This window comes from Parambassis ranga, chromosome 15, assembly GCF_900634625.1.
Source record: "Parambassis ranga chromosome 15, fParRan2.1, whole genome shotgun sequence".
NCBI lineage: Eukaryota > Metazoa > Chordata > Actinopteri > Ambassidae > Parambassis > Parambassis ranga.
In genome coordinates, this window is record NC_041035.1 from 7,507,280 (window position 1) to 7,531,423 (window position 24,144).

The 24,144-nt window shown below is 41.9% G+C and overlaps 1 protein-coding gene across 2 annotated transcripts; it reads right to left on the bottom strand.

Moving 5' to 3' along the window:
- Positions 1-19,848: 19,848 nt before the first annotated feature.
- Positions 19,849-21,693, bottom strand: LOC114447295 (dickkopf-related protein 1-like). 2 transcript variants are annotated; one of them, XM_028423474.1, is made up of 4 exons: positions 21,189-21,693; positions 20,926-21,067; positions 20,666-20,797; positions 19,849-20,564 (listed from the first exon to the last, which is right to left on the bottom strand). In XM_028423474.1, the coding sequence occupies exons 1-4, from the start codon at positions 21,402-21,404 to the stop codon at positions 20,293-20,295; spliced, it is 762 nt and encodes a 253-aa protein (XP_028279275.1). In that variant the 5' UTR covers positions 21,405-21,693; the 3' UTR covers positions 19,849-20,292. The 2 variants fall into 2 exon arrangements, with proteins under 2 accessions (XP_028279275.1, XP_028279274.1); XM_028423473.1 differs by having other exon boundaries at positions 20,926-21,070; positions 21,189-21,692.
- Positions 21,694-24,144: the final 2,451 nt, after the last annotated feature.

The following is a 24,144-nucleotide window of genomic DNA, read 5'->3' on the forward strand; positions in this document are numbered from 1 at the left end:
GCACTTGTACTGGAAAATCAAACAGACTCTGAATTTTATGGCTCTGTGAAGAGGTCTGTACAATTTGTCTATAAAGAGCACAAAATACAGCATGCAGGGGAATCATCCAGATAGTTAGGGAAGAAGTGTGTGTCAGAGTGGACTGTACAATTTGACTTCTATTAATGCGGCCTTGTAGACTGTCCGGACACACACAGGATATGTAGGTATGCATGTTCATAGAATCTTGGTCACAAAATCCCTTAGTGAAATCATACAGCCAGTTTCATTAAATCTAACTATGTCTTATCAATCTAATCTTCTGAAAAGTGCTTCTGAAGTGAAACTATACTGCATACCTTTTGGATCTTTAGGCACGCCTTTAAAAGCCACATCAAAGTCTGCATTAAAAATACACAGTCACTTTTTGAAATTACCTGCTTGCAGCAATTATTGACTCACCATTAACCTGGTGTCTTCTAGATGTGCTTTTGTGCAATTCAGTTTGTTTTGCATATATTTATACGTAGCCTACTTTGTGACACAAAATGAAAGTCTTTTTGCAAGTTTCTGTCTGTGTAATGTGTGTTTGTGTGTAACATTCCTCTTAAACTACACCAGTGATGTCAATATACTCATCTGCAAGTTCTTAGAATAAGTCATCAGGGTAGATTAAGGCGCTGTCTAGACACAATCTGTGGTTAGTTTTGTGTTTTCCCTTTATATTAGTTTAGGCTTTGGTGAGGTTAAGATTATCCTAAGTCATTGCTTCAAGGCTTCGGCCACTCGCGGCTCTAATCTCTGGGGGGACAGTTTAGTTGATTTAGTCTTTGATGAGGTGCCCTCCGTCTCCAATACTGATGAGCTGTTAGTCGTCACCACTGCCCAGCCTCGCTGATGTGGTCTAGGCCTGCCGCCTCCCTGCTATCCAAGAGCCTTATTCATCCCAAGACAAACAGACACAGTCATTACAATTAAGCAGTGCTATTAAAGGGACAGGCTACTGGCAGATTAAGAAAGGAGAATGAAGTGGCTCTCTGTGTAATTGCAAGCAGTGAAGTCGTTAAAAAGTTGGTAATGTTTTGTTTGTTGTCCACAGGTCCTAATATATTTAATTTGCTTGCATGTGGAAATGAATGCACATAGTCACAGTCCTGGAAAAGGCATCTTTTTTTAAAGTTAAAATTTGGCTGCTTTTGCTGCTCAAGAATAAATGGAACACAGTCCAAAGAAGACGAGGACCCAGACTCAGTTCTTAAGGGGCCTTGACACTTGAAGGATTAAGATTATGGGGGTGGTTCTTTTAAATGACTGATAGTACAAAGTGAGCTAGGGAGCAAGGCAGGGCAGGGCAGGAGTCTGTGTGGCGGACCAGCAGCAGCTTTACTCTTCAATCAGTGAGATGAAAATTGCCACTCGTGTCAAAGTAGAGGTGTTCACTGAGAGGAGGACAAGAGAGAAAAAGAAATAGCAAGAGACCTCTGAGAGGGAGAGTTATGCAACCTGAATCATCCTGGTTCCCATGGAGTGAGGATGCTAAAATTAGCCAATCAGGGGTTCAGGAGATTTTACCTTTCCAAGTATGCAGAGAACAGATGAATGACTTAATATTATAATGAAACTTTGACTATTAATACAAAATCAAACTGCACATCATTAGGTGTTTTCCAGTTTTCCAAGAATAACAGTTCTTGGAGCAAGTAAATCTGCAAGACTTCAGTGAAAGTGATCCAAACAGAAAAATCTAAAATACTAGGAAAGTGTGTAGGTTGACTCTGCATGCATGTGCACATCAGATATGTATGGACTTCTTCACAAGAAAACCAGCTGCTGAGCTTTTAAAGACAGCTTAAAGTATCATTAGGTACACCTAAGTGTCTGTGGTGTCTGCAGCTGTCTCAGAGATGTGCAACAATGGGCAATTAAACATTCAATTAAATATCACTCATGACCTCAGCTCTTAATAATGGACAGGGATTCAAGCATCAAGTGATTTCCTTCAGAACTAGCCTGGTGCGGTTTGGTAGCACGGTGGTCTCAGGGGTGATTTACGATCCAGCAGGACCTTGTGGCAATGCTGCTCAGAGCGTATTTTCTGTCTGTCTAGATTGCATCGATTGGTGTAGTGATGGAGAACAGCAGTCAGGCCTGTTTGTCAAAGCAGGATGTCATTGTTAGGACACCTCAGCAGTGATGAGAATTCCTCAAGTTTTATGACCCCCCTGGCCTTTGTAATTTGTGGCCTGTAAAATGAATGTTTAAATATGAGTTTCTCTGTCAGCTTTCTCTCACACATTAAAGTGAGACGGTGGCCTCCTTAACTCAGAGCAATTTGATGTCATCAAAAACGGCTGCTAGATAAAATCTTCGTCCATTTTCATTATTTAGGGAAAGTGGATCATATTTTTGTGGAGTGCATTCTGACATCTTCATAAATCAGAATAATCACAGGGTTGTGGTTCACCCTTGACGTGTTTGTCTCTTTACTAATCCCATGAACATGTGACCAATAACATGCTTGCATCAAGGAGTGAGGGCAATTGCGCTGTCTCAGCCATAGAGGTCATAACCTTGAAGTACATACCAGACGTTGTTTAGATGTGGGGCTGTGGGCTTCAGCTTGACACATCTAAAGCGAATTATCTTCAAATCAATTAGTTTCCATTTACCTATCATCACCTGATATTCCCCGTTCTGCTTATCTTTACATAATAATTCAACCAATGGAGTTGCTTTGTACAAAAGAATATATGAGTTTATCCTTGTGGATGCACTGTAGGAACACCTTTATTGAAGTAATATATCACACCATGATGTTGTGTACTTGCTTCAGGCTAAACACAGCTGGGCACCACATGCCTCATATCTGAGTCCCCTGAACCATTCAGGGACAAGATATTGCTCCTGTCTTTGATTCGCTTTACTGCTTTTTTCTGCACTCTGCACTCTGCATCTGCACACATTTTGTTCCTGGAGCTCTGTGCTTCAGCACATCTAATTTAGAAATCAATTTAAATTTCAACATATTGATATTATTAGTAGCATTCTGAGAGTTCCAGTTTAGTGGTGTACCGGGCCCAAAGTGTAATTCAAAACTGAATTGTACTTGCTGCTAAATGTTTCCTAGCACACATGTCTCAGAGTTGCCTTTTACACGAGGTGCAGTTGTCAATGTGACTGAGAGCGGAGAGTAATGATGTGGGCCTTTCCCTCTTGGGATTTCACTGTATAATTGTGTCAGTCAGAATAACACACGATAACTGTATCAGTGATATGTCTATAGAAACATTCAGTGCAACCTGTGTAAAAGTGAAAGAGAGAAAGATCCCACAACAACAAGAGTTGCTCACACTGTGTCTGCTGATGTATGATATATTTAACTTCATTCACATTCATAACATTAGGGAAATGTACGGCTACTGTTAAAAAAAGAATCTGTTGTTGTTGTTGTTTTGCAGAATTTTGAGCCCAAACACTTATAGTCCTTTAACACAGATTAGAATCACTCACCGTCTCTACAGGCTGCACCCATCTATCATCAGATGCTGCGTTTAAGTTCAAGTCCTCTTAAAATAAATCCATGCTTCCTAAAGTGGAGGCAGGCCTCGTTCAGATAGCAGCTGATGAACGTTGGAATGCGTTTGGTCTTATCATGTTGTCATCAGTATGCAGCCGTAGCAGACAAGGCTCAGGATGCACAAGCGAGACATGATGTCTTTTTGAAGTGCTTGCAGTGGGCTGAGTCATGCTATATATCAACATTTCCTCTCATCGCACACAAGTAACTTCCGTGAGGACAAGGATGCTGCGCTGTGCTGTGCTGGAGTATTTATGTTTTTCAGGGTTGAATTGTTGCACCAATGGCTTGAGATCATGGCCCATTCTTCTAAATGTCCCGGTGTGTTTGTTACATCCCTCAGTGTTTTTTTCTTTCAGTTTAAATGTCCATTAACTTATTTCATCATTCTTTTTGTAGGAAAGTATCTGATTCTGCTGTACACATGTAAAAAAACATCAAAATAATAATTCCAGTGGGCGAATACATTTGAACACTGCGGTAACCATCAAGCAAGCTCACTGAGTGCTTCTTGCATATGCCTTGGTGGCTCAGGCGACAACAGTACGACTGGTCGTCTGTCAAAGTTTCCAACAGTTGGTCAAAGCCTACGGTGAGCACAGATCTGGTTGTGATTACTATAACGGAGACAGTAAATCATGACGCAGCATGAGACTAATTTGTGGTGGGAAAAAAAGACCAGGCCCTTTCTTTATGGAGTCTAAGTTAACTACAAAAGACACTTTAACATGTGCAGAAGAATGTTTCAGTGGCACTGAGTTGGAGCGGAGGAGCCATGAAATTAGGAGAAAAAAACTACAGTTGTTTTGTGCTTGAGAAAAAGTGCACAGGCTGGGAAAGTGAAGAAAAACAGCCGCATTAAATGTCTGATTTAATAAGGTGTTGAGGTTGTTGTGGAGGGTGAGCACTTCTGAACGATATTCATTCTTGTTAAAAATACAAAAATTCAAGAATCTCAGCCAGTCCTCAGCAGAAAAACATCATGTACAGTGGATATCTCAGCCCTTAAAAAAACATATGAGTGTGTTTCCCTGGTCGCATCTTTACATGATCGAGGGGGCAAGGACATGTTTAAACCCCTACCCTGTTTTAATGCCTAACTTTAAACCGTTTTTAAACGTGTGTCTGCACAAAAAACCTTGACTCATTACATTCCCTACTAACTGTGTTAAAACCACGAAAATGAAAATGTGTGAAAATGCAGCATTTTGGTTGGTCAGCACACCTGTGAGGATGTTGTGCATTTAAACAACAATCTTCCTGTCTCCAATGCAGATCTAGCTGCATTTAAGTAAGAAACTACCACTCTGGTTGGAGACCTATTAAGTCAACCTCAATAAAAACTTTAAGGGTCATCACGCAGTCTGTGAGCCCAAATCCAGACAGCAGGCAGATAAGGTGGGAGTGTCCCACATATCACCTCTATAGACGTCACTATCATGACACTTAATCCTGGTTTGTTTGTATGCTTGTTTGTTTTTGTGCAAAATATGCCTGAAAAACCACAAAATGTTCAACACTGCCCAAAAGTTCATTTCTCCGGAGAGGCTATGGGGGCATGGGATAACTAATAGGCTTAGGAAAAACTCCTTATTGTTTCAAGTCTCCCATGCAACACAAACAATGTTTAGAGAACATTGCTCAGTCTGCCCCTTAATCTTTGCTGTTGAGATGTTTTTGTCTCTGCTGCCCTGCGTTTCTCTTTAACTCCTTTGAATCTACCTCTCTGGGTCAAATGATTCCCTGGCTTCACAGCAGTTCTGTGGTGGCTCCACTAATGGCGCTGTAATTTTGCATCTCTTTGAAGTTCTCCCCAACCGTTGTGTTACCTGAAGTCTGCACTTCTCTGAGGTTTTGGGATGGGGCAGGCTAGCTACCCTCTGCAGCCTAATTAAATGTAATTGCTCCATTTTGTAGTGGTGCCCGTGTGGAGAGGGGAAGCCTTGTAATAAGGGAGATTGCGTGAAGGGTCCGAGGATCACAGACGCCAAAGAGGAGCCACGAGGAGACGATCGGAGACGCTTCCCCCTCTGTCGCCTCCTCTGTCCTGAGCAGACCTAGTCATTACCCCTCCACTCTTCTTGCTCTGGCTCTGTCTCTCCTTTCCTCTGTTGCTCTCCCTGCCTCTGTTGCTCCTTCAAACTCTGTCATCATCACTCCATTTACAATCCCAGGGTGTTTTGTACAGCATTTACATCCAGCTTCATGTGCTTTTGTTTTGTTATTCACCCTCCTCTAAAGGTCTGTCATCCTGGCTATGAAACAGCAGGAGGATGAATCCCGAGTGCATACAGGAAGTGTCTGGTATGATCTCTATGGCATTCCCTCAGGTGGCGTCACAAGTGCGGGTGCAAAAGCTGGAATTCTTGGAATCCTTCAGGCACCTCTGAGACTCCGTAACTGAGTCAGACACTGAAATGGGCTGTTTTGCCCCCTGACACTGACTGGTGGAGCGACAGGAGACACATTCTTTCCGGGAAAGAGGATAGGAAAAAAAGGAAATTACAGAGCAGGAGAGAGACGACATGACACAGAGAGAGAGAGGGAGCGCCAGCTTGACCGTGACCCTGTGGGATGACAGGCTGACAGGGGATGTGTGATGATGTGTGTGCTGTGGGTACAAAGGTGACTTAGATCTAGGGATAAGCCTTATTCACCCTCTCTGTTGTCTCTCTTTGTTGGGGGAGGTGCCAGAAATTCTTCCTGCAGGGATGATGACATTCCTTCCTGCTGCATAAGCTCTACATACTCCTTCTCCGCCAGGGCGTCCGGCGATTTGCCTCCTTCATCTTCCTCCTAGTTCTCCTCCACCCGTCTTCTCCACTCTGTGGTGCCAGTGCGTCTGCCACACGGCCCGTTAAGACTAATGCGACACAGGCTCCATATCACATTTCAGCCCCCCCCCCCAACCCTCTACTTCATTTTAGTTTCCTCTCTGTGAAGCTGACTAGGCTTGGCCCAGGATGTATACATTTGATAGGAGGACACAGATCAATAAAAAGCTCAGGATCCCGGAGCCATCATTTTGTGTTTGATGGTCCAGGAAAGTGTCCGCTAAATGATTTCTGTGCTTGTTAAAATATTTGTGTGAAGCTGGAAATGGGTGGCAGTAGCCAAGCTTCTGCTTAGACGAGTAATGTGTGTGTGTGTGTGTGTGTGTCTGCCTTCCTGACAGTGAGAGTAGGGGTCTCTCAAGCATCAATGATAAAAGTTGAGGAGGGAGACATCAAAAGTGTGGCGGAGAATGAGTGTGGTGAGATCGCACACAGCGCTGGGCCTGCTGTCTTTCTCATGACCTCCCTGTCATGTGGCTTCCATGAGAACCAAACTTCCAGCCACAGTTGTTTCCATACAAAACCAAGCTGCTTTGGTGATCCCAGAACTTTTTTTTCCCCCCTTTTCACTACCACAAGGCTAATCGCTTGTATGTTTCTGCAAGGCTGCTTTTTTCATCTTATCATGCGTAAACGCCACAGTATCACGGTGATGTGAGTTTAAAACTATGCATGCCAATATCAGAGCAACAAATTCCATCCGTCTCCATTGAAAGACAGCTCATACATTGTTCATTCTATTTTTTGCAATCTATTAAAAATGTCATAATAATAATCATCATAATACAGTGATTGACACCCAGACACCTCAACAGGCACCCTATAAAACTGATGCTATATTCATTACGGGAGGTGTAGGTTCACATCCTGCCTGTTTTCTGTCTCTGTCCACAATAATAAAGGCAAAAAAAAAACATAATGACTGGCCTATAATGGTCAGATGGATATTCTGAGTCAAGTGCACAGATGCAGGTTCAACGCAATCAAAATTCTCTGTCACACATTCCTCATACTTCTGGTAAACACACTTAAAAGATACCCAAAAATGCTTCTTCAAAACATTGTGTGCTCCATAAATCTGCCAACCTGATCACGCTTCTACTCTAAACAGGGGGCATAACCAATTAACGAGGCCTACACAGTAATTAGCTGTCTGCATGTTGAATAACTCCACACTCCAAGTTCCCATTAGTGGCTTATAGTTGCAGAGGTTCATAATTATACCATGAATTGTATATGTGCTTGATTCATAATTATACCATCTCTGTAATTATAGATTGAAGCTTCCTCTGCAACCTGTTTTGACACATATTTTGCCGACTCTTGTGATCAGAGCTATTGGTGTGTAAATGTTATTGAGTCAGGGATTGCAGCAGATCTTCGGGCAAATGTTTTTGTTGTTTCCAAACATTGGCTAAAAACTGTTTTCGGTATTAGTGCTTGTCTTTGAGGATGAGCATCCCTGTGATAAAATCAAATAGTTCTCACTCATAAAGAGGCCGGTTCAATTCATTTATCTTCTATTCTTAGAAAAAAACATATATTCCTGACAGGAAACTGCATATTTTCTAACCACGTGTCTGATCCATGATTAGTGCCTTTTTTTTCACTCCGCAGTCAAAAGTAGAATTAATGTAATTGTTTGAAGTGTAAAGCATCACATGGTATTCATTTAGGGGCTTATCAAATCCAGATGGAGCCATATTTTACTCAGTGTGATTCATATATCCATCTCTGAGTCTGTATGCAATTAAACCATTCAGTGAGCGTTCAACGGCCTGAGAAAAATCTGGTCTTTTGGATTCAGAGGGACAAAAAGCAGGCTGAGCTGTTAACACCGAGAAGGACCACCCCTGATTTTGACTGTAAATGACATTATACGTCCGTCAGGGCTCGAGTCCTACATCAAAGCAGAGGAAACAATACAACTGTGGCTGGTTTTTTTGCCTCTGTGTGAGAAAATCAGGCATGTTTTGAGTGCTGGAGAGTTAATCTCTTCTTTGGATACACAACACTGGTGGCATTCCTCTAGGGTAGGTAGCTGCGCTATAAGAAACACACTCAATCAGGTGAAAAATGGAGATTGAGCCAGAGGTCCAATAAAAAGTGTATTATGGGAAACTCCAGATGTTTTGTTAGATTGATAATGTCAGAAATTTCCCTCCGGCGACATGGGGTTTTAATTTCAGCCCCATTAAGATGCATTAGTGTTAATTTGTTTAAAGACAAGGAGCTGTTGTTTTGTAAGAAGAAGGCCTATTGTGCCGAGAGTGGGTGTGGACAGTGCCAATTAGATTTATCTGCAAATGTTGGCAAATGAAAACATTGATGCTTAATGCACAGAAAATATCTGTGCAGAGTTGATTAAAAAAAGTGAGGCCACAAACAGTTAATTAAAACTGTTTGCACCGTAGAAGAAAGGCAAAGTAAACATTTTGATATTGAAGTGAAACTCGCTGCCAGAATGAGGACTGCGTGTGTTCAAATCATGCTCTAACCACATAATGAGATGGTATAAATGTGCTTCTTTGACATGCCATGAGCAAATCTGTTGTGTATCTTTCTCATGAAGTTCAAAAGGTAAAAATCCAGATCAGGTGACCACAGAATCCTGCATTAAACGAGCAATTTGTAAGAATTTAAAAGAAAGTCATAATGCTTTTCTCTAACAGGGGTCACTGTTGTTTTCTGTTCAGCCCGTCCTCACCGGGAAAACACAACATGAGTTTGATATGTCAGTCCCTGAAAATGGAACTTATGCATGAATTTCTTTGAGCCTATGTGTTCATGGAGGTGGGAGCTTGTTGCGGAATTAACAAAGAATAGCAGCTACAAAAGGAAATGTGTTTAAAATGTGATTTTTTACCAAACCCCCCCTTTTAATGCCAAACCTTTACCAGTAGTTTTTAATGCCTAACTCAAAAAACAACAGCAAAAACAAAACTTAACAGTACGTGTGCCCCCAGCATCCATGACTGGATGACATCATCATCATTATGTTCTGTTAGCATAAATGCAACCATGAGTTGTTTCTGGGGATTTTATTTTGTCGACCAAATGTGAAGTTTTTTGTGAGGATATGTTGTTTCTGAAGCTACATTCATTATGATGTCTTGTACATGTGTTTGTGTTTACTGACTCTAGAGGCATTATGCGTAAAACTACTAGCCATCTTAAAACACCAGTGATGAAGAGGTAAGTAGAAACTAGCAGGGTGTTGATGTAAACACATTAGCAACCTCATTAGCAACCTCAGTTAGCATTCCCTCTGTTCAGCCGACTGCCAGTGTCCAAACCTCTGTGGAAAAATACAGCAGTGTGTAAATTCCTGCTCTTTAATCAGTATGCTAAGATGTGTTTTGACCGAGGGTAGACCCCCTGACTCGTCTGCCCCTCTGCTTCCTTACAGTGATTTGTGTCCTGGCTGGTGGCATTAGGCAACAAAGACCAGAGCCTAAAATACAATATTTATCCCTGTTTTTATTCACGCGATCAGAGACAGAAAAAAACATCATAAAACAAGCATTTACGGAAAAAGGACATCCTTCTGGGACGGAGGTGGACCACTGGATAATTGTGGTATGGGTCAAAAGGGTAACATCTAAATAGAAATAAATAAATCAATCAAATGCATTTCGGCCTCTCATTAGAGCGCAGTGCACTGTGGGGACTTCCTGGGTTAATAACTGGGATGAGGTTTGCATTACTTTGTGTCTCAGCAGCAGGAGAAGAACACAACCCTTTAATACAGCAGCTTCAATTACACCACATCAGGAAAACGATGTCCCCTTAGATCCCATTAACAAAAATAATACTCAAACTGTATTGCGTGTGTGTGCGTCTAGTGCTGGATGTGTGTTGGTGCATGTAGGAAGAAAGGAAGTATCATTTAGCCCAGTTTTACCCCATACCAGAACCACTCTGAATTTATCAGTATTGTCCTTTTAGTCAGCGCTGGAAAGACTGATGTGTTTAAAAGCTCTAACAATGTACCAACATCTGTTAAATTGCTGCCATTGATAATCATCACAACTACCGGCAAATTGCTGCATCTTATCAAGGGCAATTAACAAAATACGGAACTTCTAAAACACCCTCCGGCTGCCTTTTCTCTTCCTGAAATTGTCAGCTGCTCAGACATATGTGGCCTCATGTCAGAGGATGCCTCTTCCAGTGAATGCCTGTTGAAGGAAGCTATTTTGCCAAATGCCAAAGCCATTGAGTTGCTTCATATCCTGTCAGATAAGCGGTCACAAAGAGCTCTCTTTTTTTTCCCACTGCCAAACTGCTCCTAACATCTCAACATCCTTCTCTCTTCCTCCCCGCTCCCCTCCTACTCCTCTTGTTAGTTGATAAAGAGCGTTGTAATGTCAGGAAGGACACACATTCCTCACAATGTACTCACAGATCTCGGAGGAGCCGGGGTTAGCTTCCCTGCAATGGGTGTGAAAGATCAGAGGGAAGAAGAAGGGAAAGAGTGGGAGATGAGAGGAACAAAGATGAGGAGACATACATGTGTTTATGACCACATGTGGTACAGTCAGTGAAAATATTACATGGACATTACAATGTAAACTTTGCCCATATGCAGCATTACTTTCCACTGTTTAATTTCCTCAGTTACCATGGTAACAAGTCACTAATGGTATCTGTCACATGATGCATTTAATCACACAACTACAGGAGATATTACACAACTATATTATATTTCTTTCATCCTTATATCATAATGTACCAGGTTTAGTATTGTAACCATGACAACAGAGTATCAGTTATCACATTTCCCATTTCAAACTAAAAGCAGCTGCTCCTTTTATAAGTGTTACATGACCAAGAACAACCACAACCACTACGATCTGCCTCTAAAAATAACCTGGCTGTTTTTTTGCATGTGTGGGCCTTAATTTAATTTGGGATTTACAACAATAATTATTTTGAACTAAGTGCATCTCATGCAGCTTCAAATTAAAAAGAATAAACGACCATAGATTTAATATAAATGAGCCTCAAATTAGCTGAACCCAGACGTGGCACTGTTCTGACTCTCATTTCTCACAGCTCCTGCACAACATCCACACAGAGTCAAGAAATGGACTTTATATGATTGCATGCTGGAGTCAACAGTAGCAGGTTTTCTACGGCTATCAGCATGATTGTAAATTACACTCTGTTTCTCCAAGAAGCCAAAGTTTCAAAACCTCCCTTAGGGGCAACATTTGGACGTTTCACAAGCAGAACACTCAATAAAAAAGCAGGTTTGATACTCAGGCCCCCCAAATCATTAGCAGTGAGCTGAGGCGCTCGACGCGGTGCAGAGGCGTTAATTGCCTTGTTGCTTGTAACTTTGAATCCTTCTTTAGTGCTGTTGTTTTTGTAAACAAGTAGGTTGTTTGTAAAAGGATGGTAAACACCTGTGTGCTGGAATATATTGTGATCAAGACACTTGAGTCTGTCCTGGGCTGATAAGTGTAATGACATCCGCATGTTTGTTCAGATCTGTGTTATCTTACAGAAGCTTGTGTTTTTGATGTCCATTTAGAGATCTTTTATCAGTTTATTCTGTTTCATCTTTAAGCTGTACTTTGGTTTTTTCTTACTCATCCTCTATTCCAGACCTAAAACCCATCTGGAAACTGTCTCCAGATGCCCCAGCTGTTGTCACAAGAAAAACGGCTGTACAATAACAATGCCAAATGGCAACATTAGTACATGTTAATTCTACAAGTATTTTTACTTCAAAGGAAAAATATAGTTTTTTTTTTTTTAATATGTCTTCCATTTCTGCATAAAAAAACATCAGCATCTGCATACATTTTAAAATATTTTACAGTCCATAACACATTTGTTAACATAAACTATTTCATTTTCGTTGACCTGCTGACTCTGCATAAAGCGCTGCTATATGTAGAAACAGTGAAAACAGTGTTGAAGCCTTCCCAGTTTGGCTCCTATCAAAATGGCTGAGATGCTTGTGGCTTTGTGATTAAGCTGCTGCAAACCACACAGCCCAAGGAGCGTAAACCCAACATTTAAACCAAAACCCAGATACAGGCAGCCTGGGCAACAACAGTGGCATATTAGTAATTACCCCAAGACAAAATGTCCGTCATTTGTGTGTAACCCACATTCAGGCAATTCGGCCGCTCAGCACATGGAATTAAGTCTGTGAGGCTTGAGGGGGGGTTTTTGGGGGTTAGCATTATGCAGCCATTTGACAGCAGTGGATTGTCTGTAGGAATTAAGATGATGTGTTGTAAAACTGGCTTGGGTAGTTAATGTTGAAATTTTCAATTCTCTATGTCTCTATGTCTTATTATTGGTTACACACAGATCACCGAGTTCAAAGCAAGCAGCAACCGAATATCAACAGCACGGTTCCTTTCCTGTGAATCCCTCTCTGACCAGTGGGACCTTGTCTAGAGGGGAAAATAACCCATCTGTCCGGCAAATGCTTCCATATGCACACAAAGAGTGGGGCACATTCTTGTGGAAATGAAAGCAGGTCCTTTAATCTAAGAGACATAATCAATAAATGATAAGGCCTGTAGCTACAGGGCAAAGCGGTAGTTTGAAGATAACTTAAGACAAGATTAGTGATGGGACAAAATGAGGTGGTGGTGGTGGGGGGAGGGGGCTGATGTTGAATTAAAACATTATGCATGGAGGGCTGGAGTTACTTGCTTGGTAATCACTGGTTCCTATCAGCTCTTTAGATCGCTTCCTGCAAGCTTAGCTTGGTCGTATTCAAGTGATCATTGTTTTATCTGGAAGGAATGCTAATTGGAGCTGTGGAGAAGCCAGCCCTTGCCGACATCACCAAAATACACTATGTGGTCAGTTTAAATGAGACAATAGATGCCTTCACAACAGCTATTATGCAAAGAGGAGTACCAATTCGGAATGCAATCTCCGTCTAGCAAATATTTACCAACAGCCAAAGACAAGGAGAAAATGGGCCTAACAGACAGCTAGCATGGTTAATGACTGAGTATAGAGAAGAGCTGAAATGTAGATTTCTGTAACAGGCTGAGGCTTCTGAGAGCGTTTCAAGCCCCTCGGGAATGTGCTGAGTGGGACCTTTTGATGCACAAGATAACCAAAGTAGGGGGTATTTTCAATCAACATGTCAGCCCCAAACTTCAGTAGAGACTCAAAAATAACACCAATAATGATGGAGGGAGGTTTCAGGCTTGGCTAGGGCTCCGTAGTGCTATAGGCTGAAGCACCAGAAAAATGCTTAAGTGCCAGGAGAATTTGTTCATCTCTGGGACAGTTTCTAATCATATGGGGTGACCCAGACGGGTGCTGCTGGTTTGCACAGTCCCTAAAAATACAGTTGCTTATTTGCAAGCTTTGAGCCGTGCACACACAGAGAAAGAGAGAGTGGAAAGATGTCACACAAGCAGTCTTAATTTTTCCTTTTTTATGGTAATTGATAAGAATTCACTGTAATAAATATGGAAATATATTATTTGACTTCTGGTGATAAACAGCAACAGCAATGAGGGCTGAGAACTTTGTGGTTTTGAGACTCTTTTTATCAGAATCTTTTCCCTCAATCTAAGCACCTATTCTTTTCTCTATGACTTGCGGCTAACTTTGAATGCAACAGCGGTTCCCTGCAACAGACGCATGTGCATTTTGTGGTTTGTAACAGCAGGAGCATCTGTGAACAGATCTTTACGATGTCCACAGTTTATCAAATTACGGGAAAAGATGTCATGCACGATAAAGTTAATTCTTTGTCTCTGGCTGCAGCTGACAGTGGGTGTTGGTGTGTGTGATTTATACCTTTCTCTAAAAGTCAGCTGTGAGAGTGACAGTAATATGATGTTTCCCACCCACAACGGAGGAACACACACCCACACACACCAGTCTGCAACCTCAACATGGCTGTTTGCTGTGGCTATAGGGTGTTCCCAATCATTTCCTCACCCACAACATAGACAATGAGCATGATGTGATATTAAGGCTTGGTTCTGCAAGTACATAGAGACATAAAGCAGATTTTAAGTTTTTTTATGTTTAGTCTTTAGAATATGACGTAATAAGGTGGAGATAGAGGAGAAAAGTGAACTTGACCACTTCGCTCATTTGCATTTGCCCTGTCTTTCCTTTTCTCAGCTCATTTAGGACTCCTTAGATGTTGGTGTAAACAAATCAACATTTAGATAGCGTACTAATGTGTTGCTGAAAAGAGCCTCTGAAGATAACTACCTTTGATATGACCCCCTGGGACTCACACTGTCCCCAGCTTAGCCCCCACCAGCAGGGGCAAGACAATCCAATCCATTTACCCCCTGGAGGGATCAAAGTCTCCGTCTCCACTCTGGACCCCACCTTTGAAAAGTAGCCCCACAAATGAGATTGAGTATCGACTATTGTCTTTGGTGGGGTTAAAGACAGTGTTTTTGAAAAGATGAAAAACAAGCAGGGACATTAAAGAGTTCGGGTGTCGGAGGAGAAGAGAGGGGGCATGAAAGAAGGTGGCGAGTGGCGAAAACCTCTGATTAAGGCCTGATGACTGTTAACGGGACAATGGTCGAACCGCTAGGGCCATTACTGTGTCTTTGTCTGGTAGGGTGCTTTCTTGTTGGGTAAATGTAATGCCATTACACAACAACTAGGGCTTTTGATGCTCGTGCGCGAAAACAGAGATATTCCTCCGTGTCTTACAGAGACACACTCATCTCCTGTTGAGGATGGAATGAAGCAATGGCTCAGAGACATCTATTTCCTGTCTCTCATAAATGTCTGTCTGCTTTGAGCTTACTGATTAGGCATGGTCACCAGCAAAGCATGCTGATGGTGCACACTCACTGGGGTTTGCCAATCATCGGTTAAACTGTCTCCCTTCGGTACAATAAGTTATTTTTCAAAGTATAAGGTTTCTGCGGTTGCCTCTATTCAATCAGCTGTGCTAATTGACTGTGACTCCAAAAGCCTGCCATCTCTCACTGTTATATAACTGGATATAACCTTATTCTTTACTGAATAGCAACTCAGTCTGCATTAGTTTTCCACCAACTCCTCGCCTTGCAATATTTTTTTTTACTTCTTCGAAAACTTTGTAAATAATGAGTAAATTATATGTGTGAAGCAGCTTTGCGCAGTGTGGTTGTGGCTGAGGCAGACTTTACATAGCAGACAGGAGCTGAGCCAGCTCTGGCCCTGGCCCTTGTCCTAGCTTCAGCCCCATGCCCGCCAGCAGCAAGCTTCTGGACCAACCATAATGAAGAGTAGGCATTTTTTATTCTCAGCTGCTTGCGCATCTGTTCGCTCTGTGTTCAGCTGGCAGAGCCGCAGACATTGGGATATTATTTGTAAAAACAACAGAGATTATTGTTTGCACTGAAGTGGTCACTGCTGGAGGGAAAGCAAAGAAATCCACCCGAAGCTTACAGGTGGAAGACAAAGCTGTGTCTTGGTACTAGAGTTCTCCTGTCACTGGTGTTTCTCACAGCGGAAAATAAACATCTGTCCAGAAGGCAACAGAGCATTACAAAATACTGGGTGTTGTGGTTAGGTTACAGTAACAGGCACATTTGCAAAATAACACAACCACTTGTTTCTGTTTTTGCCCACTTTTCAGATTTTAGGCCTTCACAGCTGAAGTCACAGAAGTTTCCTTCATGTGGTGGCTCAAACATAGTATGACCTCATCACAGAAGGGACCTGAGAGATGTCAGCAGCAGAAGGAAGGAACACCAGGAAGGATCAAAACCAGTCAAACATTAGCCTCCCCTAGTGAGCAAACCCAGCTTCAAAGCTGCACAGTAAGAAACAGGCCCTGATAATGCTGCAGTATTTTAAATGAATAGTGCTTTCTCCCAAGGAGAGAACTTCATGTCCCACACTGTTATTCTCTCTGACACCAATTTTACATTTACACAACATTTCTCCTGAATTTTGTGGTTTGGATGGCACAATCTCCAAAAGTTATGCAGGCGACAAGCACATCCTGGCATTGTGATGGAAAAGGAGCAAAAACTAGGCTCCTTTTACTGTTGAGAAAAATCAGTTTGTCCCTTTAGTAATTTTGCTGTGATACAATATTTGGCCTTCATGCTGTTTACCAATCCTAGGGAAAAAAAGACTGCTTATACCCACTAATTCCGGTGTAAACTCGCTGCTGTGTTTCTACCACAGACAAGATTGAGATGGTGAAACATCCTGACAGCTGCAGACTTGGCAAAGAAAGCTGCTTATATTGTTAATTAGGTCCTAATGAGTCCTAGTAGATTTATTGTCCAGGACATAAACATTAGATAAAGCTAAAGCCGGTTTGCTTTTTCTTGTAGCACAGCCTGAAATAAGCTAATGGTCAGCAAGTTTGTTTGTTTCTTCAGAGTAGAATTTAGAGTCTATGATAATGTCAGGTTGTACCTTCGAGCACAGTGCAGGAACCAGAGATTAGTTGTTGTCTCCCCTGCATCCAGCCTTTATAATACGCTAATAATAAGCTGAACAAATCTTTTAAGAGACTGTGGGTGGGTGACCTTTGAAATAGAATAGAATAGAATAGAATAGAATATACTTTATTAATCCCTTTGGGATGGTCCCTCAGGGAAATTTGGGTACCAGCAGCAATACAACACTGACAGTCAGAGCAAGAATTAAATAGAAAAAAGTAAAATATAGTACAGTAAAAATAAAGTTAGAGGAATTATGTACAAACATTGCACACCAGCATAGATGGTAGAAATACAATATACCTCACAACACACATAGGAAGTGAGAGAGCAATTATGATGCATTACCTGGAATGTAACCTGAAACCCAATCAAATGCTGCACGTCATCGCCTAACTCTGTGATAAGCCTTGTTTCCCCTTTTTGTGTTGACATCACCCAGGAGTTGAATAAGTGGAGCAAACCTGTTCTCCACCTGCGCTCACACACTTAACACATTGTGCTGTATGAGTTGTCCTTTGTTTAATTATTATTTCCCAAGGACAGGGAGATTTCCCCGTATTGCTCAATCAGGCAGATTGTCATCCCTCAAAGATGAATAGTGAGCATTGTGTTTCTTCTCTGCGGAGTGATCGGTGCCAGAACCCAGAAGTTTGACACCTTCCTGTGAAATGTTGTTTACATAAGAGCTTGGTTTTGATCCGAATGCTCATTCCAGAAGTATGCCATCTCTTTCATCTGACAAAATAACATGCATTGCCTCTGTGTACTCTTCCCCCTTTCATCTCCGACTGTTCACTCATGAGTTTGTTAACTCGGGGGTGCCTGTCAGGGATGTTTGGCATCAATGCTAGAATAACAATGGCAGACAGAGCAGGTACTCAAGCTGATAAAAGCTTTATTGTAACTCCTAGATCTTGAAGGAAGATAGCCCATTTCAGGACAGGTGAACAAACAAATACAGCCTGGGTTTTATTGCCCATTAAATGCCGAACAATATCTCTCCAGCTAGATGAGATTGTGGGAGTTATTCAAATAGGATCCATGTGAAAATGCACTGCAGAGCAAAAGCTGTGTGATTTTGCAAGTGTTAATCTTCATGAATTGTTGCATGCATGTGTGTTGTTAAGATAAATGTTTGCTGTAGTTACACAGCCCCAGTCTTTGGAAGCGCACAGTAGCATGAAAACGCAGAGCAGTGCTGATTCATTCTTGTGGTATGACAACAGCAAATGTTGTTAGTTAGGATGCCATGGCATGGGCGAGCATGCAGTTACTCCAAACCTCTCACACCCCAACATTCACCCCTGTTAGAGGGTGTGTATGTGTGTGAATGTAGGTTGCATGTGAGGACATGACTGTGGTGTTGTTGTCGTCTTTGGTGTCGATGTTTCTCTAGAGTCCACAGAATGTATGGTAGCTGCACAGAGGAACACAACCTGGCCTTTCTTGAGTCAGGGCACATGCCTGTGGCCAGTGTGGAGTGTGTGGTTGGTGTACACACAGATTCCAGGACCCCCACAAACATGACTTGGCTGAGGCTGCGTGGTATTATTGTGCTGCTGACAATGCTCCCATTAGTCTTAATTACTCTGAAGAATGGACGCTAAACGGTTTAAATGGAGTATGTCTGAATGTCTGCTCAACGTGCCTCCTTGACAGTGGTGAAACAAATATTCAGGTCATTTAGAAAAAATAGCATCACCACAATGTTTTTTTAAAAAAGTGCTCTATTAAAAGTAAAATATAAGCAGCGCCAGTGAGAGTTTTAAGTATCATCAGCTGAATTCTAAACACTGTTAACTTGTATGCTCATTATGCAGACAGAATGGCTCCTGGCAGAGATGTGATGTCATTATTTCTTATGCATTAGCATGTGAGTGGCCTTTATTGGGTAATTTGTTTCTCAGGAATGCATCATATTTTATAGGCTGATTAAAATGTTTTTGAAAATAGAAGTATAAAATGGGAATAGTCACTCGGTTTAATGTCAGCCAGAGCTACAACACTACACCTTTCATTCATACACCAACTTCAAATTATGGATGCAAACAGATGAAGAGGTTATTTGCCTCGGTCAGATATCAAGAGCGCCTCACGCTCCTTTTGATCTGACAAGAGAATCAAGCAAAAGAAGTACAGTAATTTCCTCACCATCTTCTAATCTAAACAGGCCTAATTACAGGCACCAAGGTGTATTTGAGTGGATTCATAGCCTGCATATTAGAGCACATACATTGCACAACAGTCAGGAAGCGGGGCACGCTGTGCAATTGGAGCACCAAGATCCTTCCATTTGGTTGCATCACAGAAAAAAAAAGACATGCTGCGGTGAGCCTCATTTCATGAATCCTTGTGTAGATTGAGTAAGATGAAGTAATTAGAGGCTTTAGCTTGGTAGCTAGCTATCTGCTCTCCTGCACATGAAGGAAGGGAAGTTATAATTAGAAACTAGCCAACACCAAAGCTTTAGGTGGCAAACACTCGCCAGGACACTTTGTCATTACCTCTTTGCAGTTATCATTTGATATGGCCGCATCCTGTCCTGTTTACATCTGACAGCATTGGTCTGATTGACCATCTTCTGCTTTCATGGCAAGCTGTGGCTTGTTATGGCTCCAGTAATGGGTTTGTTGTGTGTGTGTGTGTGTGTGTACAGTCTGCTAAGTATATCTGGGCCAAAACACTTAAACCTTCCACTCATACTCGCCCACTGATTTGTGCTGACTGAGTTGAACACCACAGTGTGATCGTTCAAACAACTCTTGCTTTCCAGAAAGGGGACAGTTGTTATTGTGCCACAAAATTTTCTCGCCACATACAGTGGGTTTTTTTTAACATTTTAGTCTCAAAATTCTTATTTGACATCTTAAACCTTTTGTTTTTGTCACAAATGAGGGGCAGAAAGAAGGAATAGGTTATTATATGGCATTTAATAAAACAAATATATTCAAATTTCTATAACATTTTCTTATAAAACAATATACAGTATATAACAGATTACAATGCATGCAGCACCATGTCTCTATAATACTGGTGTTGACAGAATTCAATAGCTCAATTAAGTGCCACCATCCAGGATAATATTTACAATACAGTAATTACTGCAATAACCGCGGCTTGAAGTTCCATAAAAAGAGAAACAAAGACTTCTGCCATTACCGACAACATGAATCGATTCTTCCAATACTTCTGAAATGTCACTTCCTAACTTCCGATTCCTCATCTGTTGATGGGGAATTGGATCAGTCCGTGTTGCACTGTGTCGTTCCTCTGGGTGTATCACTTTTCCAGGAATCATGTCTATCCTTCCGGGTGGTGTGTTTATGTCAGCAACTTTGGCAGGAAGGTGTCTTAGGTGTTGGGTATCTGTGTGTGTGTCAATGCAAGGCTGAGGAGAAGTGTTTATCAGTGTCTGTGACTGATCTGTGTGTGGTGTGTGTGTGTGTAGGAGTGTATTTCTGTCTCTGTGTGTGTCCACACGTTTGTGTCAGCGTCTCTGACAGGTGTGTAGGTTCCGGGCTGCAGTCCTGCTGACACTGTGATCTCGCTCTCTCTCTCCTTTCTCTGGTCGGCAGGCCAGGCCATCTCCACAGTCACAGCGCTGGAACAGCTCCAAGCCATGAGTGCCTTTCCTGCGGTGGCGCGTACACACCTGGCCCTCTGTCAGCACAGGCTTACAGATGCGAGACCAGAAGTGTCTGGCACAGCATAGACCCTCAGAGCAGTCTGCTGATCTCAGGCACGTATCACCCTCTTGGCCTGGAAATAAGACAGATGATGAATATACATGAAATAACACAGACTTCACTGAAGTCTTCTAAAGTTACTGAAACAGATAACGTTCTCAGCAAGACACTTACCTTTGTCAGCATTTGGTGGATAGCTATGAGCAGTGGGGGGTCTCTTGGCTTGATGCTCCAGTGTGTTGTTGTGTTTGTTCCAGCCAGTGATGGATGCATCTGTGCCGTCTATGTCATTAGCCTGACAAACACCTAGAAGAGATCAAAGGGAAGGCGAAAGAAATATATTTAGGATCTCGTTATCCTTGTCAAATAAATTATTATAAGTAACATTAACAACTTTAGCTTGGTCAGCTCTATTGCAATAACCTAAAACTCACCGTTGCTGCAGCGGTTTCCTGCACAACACATGGAGTCTCTTGTGCAACGTTTCCGGCTCTTACGGCAGGGCAGGCAGGCGCCTCGGGCATCATTGCAGAACTCATCACCTCCGCACTCTTCGTCATTAGTGCAAACACCTGACTGCTAAGGCATGATAGAAACAAACACGGCGTGTCACAAAGGACATCGATCTTATGAAACTTCAACAAGCGCAACTGTTTGCGCACAGAGTCTAGACTTTTACGCACGGAGATATTCTTACCTGCAAGGTGTCTACGGGTAATTTATGTCCCATGCTGCCAGGGGGCGAGGTGCGCGGAGTTGGGCTGACAGTTTCAGCAACTTTAGCAGCCGATGCACCGGGCAAGTTCTTGATGGCATTCGAATTCATCAGGACTGCCCCCGCGTAAGCGTCCCCAAAGTATCCAAGCAGCGTGAGGTACACAGCCAAGAAGCGGTGCGCTGACGCTGTGTACATGATGGTGATTCTCCTCTTAAATTCTGGTGCCAACACAAGAAAGAAAGAAAGAAAGAAAGAAAAAATCCCTTCTGTTATGCTCGGGGAAAATGACTGAGTGACAAAGTCCAAAGCGGCGTGGAATCCTGAATGTCCCAAAGTTTCCAGAGTTTCACGGAGCGATGCTTGGAACTCTCCTGTCTCCTCAGTCCTGGGATGATCTCTTTATACATGTGGACCTGTTTGTCTTCCCGCCCCTCGCTGTGCACAACAAAGGCGGAGGGTTGGAATTTCAAACAGAGCCCCACTGTACGGAAATGGCCGTCTATTCTCCCTGCATAGGACTACGTTTCACAGTGTTTGTGTAATGATAATGAATGCAAAGTCTGTCTGAACGCCAGTAACTTAGTGACGCACCAAGAAAGAACAAGCACAGAAATGTATCGTCAAAGTGAATAAAAAACAGTGACTCGCTTAATGTTGAGAGTTTATTCTTTTATTTTTTGTCTTAACTTAAAACAAGTGATACATCTATTTGTGGTAACTTATGCATTTGTTTCCTTATGACATCAGAAAAACTAAGTGTCTGAATTTATCAGTATCGGTATCATATAATATATATAATATATATTATCTCATTCTTTTTATTTGGATAATTTTCACAACACTTTTTATTTTCTGAATGATTGTTTTTGGTAAAACTGTATTCTTCCTGCTGTGTGCATCTGTCTTCATATCTGCCCATCTGTAAAAGCTGTTTGGTTTTCCAACCCTCTTTGACATTCAAGCAGACTAACTAACTGCCCTTTGGGTGTGTGAAGACAGTGATTGAAGTCACTTGCGTCGATTAACGACTTCATTTGATCCTTCTGATTACAAAGGGGGAAATTATCCTCCAAAGTGTGCGTGATAACACCAGTGGCGGACATCAATGTGTAGGATATGCAGACCATTAAGGGGTGTGAAAAGTTTACCGAATTAATGGACTTCCGTGGAGAGGCCTTTCAGGGTTGACTGGCACCTCGAGATTAAAGGCAGCTCTCTGATGTGTCCCTGCTCTCTTGACACTTTGGGCTCCACCGCTCACAGAAATGTCCACACTGAGGGAGTGTGTTTGTTTAGGAGTATTCAAATTAAGCCCCATAAATGTGTATTTGGCCTCAACAAGTCCCATCATGTCATCATTTCTCCAGAGAACTGGAGATTTTCTCGGACTAGTCTCCTAAACTCATTACAGTACATTTTGTCTGAAGCCTTTTCAAATAGTTTGTAAGTAAAAAAGAGGCACAATTACTTAACATAATGGCTTAACCTGTGTGTTTTTGTGGAAAGTAAATTTTATTGCTCTAAGGAAACTTACAGTGTTGAGAGTAGGTGTTGTGTAAAGAGTCTTGGCACTCGGACGTCATCTGCTGGTCCCGTAAACCTCTGTGCGTGTGTGTGTGTGTGCTAGAGAGAGAGAGAGATAGACACCTGACAAACAGACTGGCACTTTGCGCGTTTAAATTGCTGCATATCTTTGAAGTAGAGCTTTTATCTCCACTTTACTAAATGTCAGTGCTGGTAAGGTGAGCGCCTTTGATGCACTTTGATCCCCTTTGATCTGGCAGAAGTGTCACCCTGTTGTTATGAGTGAAGCCATTTCCCTGTCCCCACAAACAGATTTGTTGTGCGAATAACACAGAGACCAGAGGAGCTGAATCATCCGCACTCACCGCATTAACTCTCAGACTGATCATTAGATCCCAGGGAACCTCAACCCGCTGGTTCACACCGGGTTTAGGGGGTCCTTGGATTTGACTTGCCAGCAGCTCCCTCTTGTGGCGTGTACTGCAAACTGCACAGCATTTAAATAAGAGACAAACACCACTCAAAAGTATTGTTTTTACTCTATAATTTTAAAAATCTTACACGTGGCACTCTGCAAAATTAAATTTACAGCAGAAAAACAACAAAACACAAGGCAAATATCAGGTAACTTTGCAGAAGGCAGTCAATAAAAAAAGGAAAAACATGTGGTTTGGAAAGTGGTGGCATACGCACAGCTGTGATTAAGATAACCTGTCAAATATCTACAGAATTAAGATTTTTATTTCAGCTATCCTTTAACAGATGTCTGTCATAATGATGTGAACTTGTGTTCCCGGGGAATTTTGCTTATAAAGGAAAATTTGGTGCACTATGATAAAAGAATGAACTGCAAATCATTCTTGCCATCTCTACAATGCTCAGATTTAAAGACTATAGCAGGTGACTGATGGTCCGTCTGAGCTGTGATTAATGCTGTTTTATATCAGGCCAGTAGTGGTTCATTACTTCATAAGATCACATCAGAGATAAGCATGTCATTGCAGCTGTATAAGGGACGTAAGTGACGTAAAAGAAAATGCAGGGAATTTATTTCATATACACTCCTGTCGGCCATCAAATGACTAGAAATTCTCTTTCCATGGTGATGAATGTATTTATTAGATATAACAAAGGATGAAAAGCAGCCATCTAAGAGGACACATACGTTTTTCTTTGAGGTGTATATGTGTTCATGCAGCATCGAGAAGGTCTTGTGATGTTAATTTTGTATGCCATTGAACCTTAAGGCACTTACATTTTCCTTTTTGATTTTATGTTTTGATTTTTGATGTGAGGTTGATAAGCTGGGCGCAAAACTTCCACAAAAGATTGTCTGACATTTTAGAATTTCTGAAGAAGAATGTCATTGAGATCACTTTTGGATGTACCTTAAAGTGGCAGTACACCACAA

What these genes read in the sequence shown, in the direction of transcription:
- LOC114447295 (XM_028423473.1), bottom strand. Translation starts at nt 21,404, where the DNA reads ATGTACACAGCGTCAGCGCACCGCTTCTTGGCTGTGTACCTCACGCTG. An exon ending in TACCCGTAGACACCTTGCAG is followed by an intron (nt 21,071 to 21,188) that starts GTAAGAATATCT and finishes ATCATGCCTTAG; the next exon opens with CAGTCAGGTGTTTGCACTAA. An exon ending in TCCACCAAATGCTGACAAAG is followed by an intron (nt 20,565 to 20,665) that starts GTAAGTGTCTTG and finishes TCTTATTTCCAG; the next exon opens with GCCAAGAGGGTGATACGTGC.